The 3,481-nt window shown below is 52.2% G+C and overlaps 1 protein-coding gene across 1 annotated transcript; it reads left to right on the top strand.

Annotated features, from left to right (window-relative positions):
• Positions 1–2,356: 2,356 nt before the first annotated feature.
• BDR25DRAFT_220903 (uncharacterized protein) lies at positions 2,357–3,113 on the top strand (the record flags this gene model as incomplete). The annotated part of the gene is made up of 2 exons (XM_033685013.1): positions 2,357–2,949; positions 2,999–3,113. 2 exons carry the CDS (start codon positions 2,357–2,359, stop codon positions 3,111–3,113), a joined length of 708 nt encoding a protein of 235 aa, XP_033549378.1.
• Between the last annotated feature and the right edge of the window lie 368 nt (positions 3,114–3,481).

Genomic DNA, 3,481 nt, shown 5'->3' with positions numbered 1-3,481 from the left:
GGGGCTCCTGGTCGGATTTGTCCTTCCTCTGACAGCACCGCTAGCCGGTTGGCGTTATCTACCCTGATTGGGAAGAGCTGGTCGCGCAGTATCCTAACTCCCCTGGCCGCCGTCTTGCGGGCTGCCTCTTTGACCGCCTGGAGCTCACTTTCGTCCCTACATGTGACTCTGATTCGATCGGTGTTCCTCGGGTCCCTAACCACTGCCGCACATCGCCATTCCGCGCGCTCGTAGTTTGTCCGCATCTCCTCCTCGATGGCTTGTCTAATCTTGCCTAGTTTCGCCTTCTCCCTGTCCACCTCCTCAATCCTAGATGTGTCAATTGTGCAGTAGAGTGTGTCCGTTGTCGTTGACCGGAGCTGCGGCGACTGAGGGGGTTGCAAGATAAGTACCGGTACCTAACCCTAAACCCCCCCCCTACCTCTCTCCCCCCCCTCTCTCCTAGAGAACCGGGGATAAGTACCGGAGGACGAGACGACTGCGCGGGACCCAGGGGAGTCGTGAATCGATGGAATCGGAGGTGGAGGACACGCGTCAGGGGCGGCAATTGACCCGAACACGCGTCAGGACGCGCAAGGCGACCGAGGCGGAGAATATAAGGAGACAACAGGGAAACTCAAGCGATGGAAGCGGGACGGACGAGGTGATCAATGTCGACCAAGAGGCCCCCAGAGCCCCACAACCAACCCGCACTCAAGGCCGACCAAGAACGAGACATGACGAAGGAACAGGTATACCCAAGAGAAGCGCAGGAGCGAGACAAAAGGAAGACCCATTAGTTGTGGTGCTCGCAGCACTCAAAGAGACCCAAGACAGGATGGTAGCCACAATGGAGCGGATAGAAAGAGAACACGCAACCCAGATCGAGACGATAACAAGGGCACTCACCCAAGAGGTGGAGGCACTGAAGGCAGAGAACAAAGCAATGGTAGACAAATTCGAGACCCTTCTAGCCAGATCGTACACGCTGCCTAGTGGATCGCCATCTTACGCCGCCGTGGCACGATCGCCCCCAAGCAGCCAGCCTAGTAACCTACAGACCCTTTCCACCAACACAGCACCCTCAACGACAACGGACACACTCTACTGCACAATCGACACATCTAGGATTGAGGAGGTGGACAGGGAGAAGGCGAAACTAGGCAAGATTAGACAAGCCATTGAGGAGGAGATGCGGACAAACTACGAGCGCGCGGAATGGCGATGTGCGGCAGTGGTTAGGGACCCGAGGAACACCGATCGAATCAGAGTCACATGTAGGGACGAAAGTGAGCTCCAGGCGGTCAAAGAGGCAGCCCGCAAGACGGCGGCCAGGGGAGTTAGGATACTGCGCGACCAGCTCTTCCCAATCAGGGTAGATAACGCCAACCGGCTAGCGGTGCTGTCAGAGGAAGGACAAATCCGACCAGGAGCCCCGGAGGCCCTCGGGGTCGAAAACAGGGTGCAGGTAGCAAAAGTCAGCTGGCTGAGTAGAAAGGATTCAGGAAAGGCATATGGATCGATGGTGGTGTATTTCACTAAGGGCAGCGATGCAGCCCGGCTGCTACAAGAACAGTACTTCCACATCAACGGAGAATCTGCATACACAAGACCGTTTGAACCGCGAAATGGACCATTGCAGTGCTACCAATGCCACCAGCTAGGGCACAAGGCATTCACATGCACGAGGCAGCGGGTTTGTGCTAGGTGTCGCACGTGTCTCACGCGATATCATACCCATGTACTGCACTATTTACTCATTAGGCATAGCTCCTATCTCGTACAGTATATAGTTTATCTCAGCAAGCTCAGACGGGATGGGGAGAGAGCCTCGAGAGGGGCAAGCCCCTGCTAGTGGCCTCAGTGGCGCAAGCCCCATCTCTCTAGCCAATGAGGGTGTAAGAAAGGCTTTCTCTCCCCAGCCGTCTGAGGGACTTTTGTGATTATTTCTTAGATACTACAACTTTACTGCTCACTTTTTGTATGAGGGGACCTTCTATCATCAATTTGTCCGCGTTTCTGTCCTCTAAACTTCGCAAAACTTTGCAGTAGCAACTGTATCGTGTACTGCTACTGCGTATCAATTTTTAGGACAATTTGCGCGTTGTCTGTTGCCAAAATGAGCGATGATTCCCCCAGCCGCACCCCGCATCCACGTTTACCCCCGCGTCCATCTCAGCAGCCACCGAATATACCCCCCTCATCAACGTCGCTGTCGTCCGTCGTCCCGATGACCTCCTTTCCCTCTTCTTCAGACGTCGAGACGCCTCGTGCTGTTGCCACTGAGCAGTCGGTTGACGCGTTACTAGACCGCGCCCGCCGCACAACATCAACCTACCATACAAAGGGACAAAAGCTTGAGCTTATGTTAACGTGTATGCACGAGCTCAGATGGTCACTTGGCGATTTTCTTGAGTCGTACCTGGATGAACCTCTCCCAAAAAGGACTTTAGAGCCCAGCAGGAGGAGGACAATTTTTAAAAAAGCGCTTAAGAAGCATAACCTACTTGCAACAATAGGGGTTGATCAGGGCGTCCAGGATGATTTTGATTCCAATTCAATCTACCAGGAGTTCGATGTCTTGCTTAAGGAGCCCTTGTTCGGGCAGTATCAGCCTGATGCTAAGTTGGAGGATGTTGATTTTTCTGGTACGGGCACGACTCTGGCCGAAAAGGCTCCAGCTTGGAGCAAGTTTATCAGTAGCATGCTAAGCAATGAGCGTGCGGCCTGGCGTAGTTATCCAAAGGCGAAGACTTCGCATAACAGCGAGGCGTACTTGATTACTGCTGTTATTTTGCGCGCCCGGGCTCGAAGGAGGTCAAATCATTTTGCTCGCCTGCTAGGGCTATACTTGCATGGCAGTGGCACAAAGCGACGGGTTATTGAGACGTTATCAGGTCTTGGTCTGTGTGACTCTTACAAGGTCATCAACAAGGAGGTAGATAATATAGCAGACAAGACAAAGTCGTTGTAGGTTATATCTGTTTAGTTAGTGGTTATGTTATCTGATGGTACTTAGGTTGCCACGTCTTGCAATGGACCCGCAGTCTACAATTGTATATGACAATTACAATTTTCAGGACCGTATACGCGACCACGCACTGGGTACTGGTACATTTACGCAGCGAACCTAACTACAGCGCTGATTATTAAGTGCCCATGGCTCCCATTGGATGGGCTTAAACAAACTATGTTTAAACCAAGCATGCCGCTACGGCTTGAGCACCTTACAGAGTCCGATGGCATGGTTTGGGATCCTGTAAGCAAGAGGATCACTGTATATCTTATGTCGCAAGCAATAGCAGCTATTCACCCTGGCGCTGTCTTGTCTATATTTGAGGGGAGTGAGCTTCAGGAACCATCAATGCCAGCACTTGATGTGCTGCTGTGCGAGACTCCTAGTCAGGTCAATCATTTAGGGGCCATTTTCTTTGATGAGGGTGTTATTGATGAGACATACAAAGTACACAATAATATATAGTTAAAGCAGCTAGGGTTACCT

The sequence above is a fragment of the Lindgomyces ingoldianus genome (assembly GCF_010093535.1).
Source record: "Lindgomyces ingoldianus strain ATCC 200398 unplaced genomic scaffold BDR25scaffold_11, whole genome shotgun sequence".
Lineage (NCBI taxonomy): Eukaryota > Fungi > Ascomycota > Dothideomycetes > Pleosporales > Lindgomycetaceae > Lindgomyces > Lindgomyces ingoldianus.
Note: the sequence above shows the minus strand (reverse complement) of the source record. Positions and strands in the feature narration are given on the sequence as shown.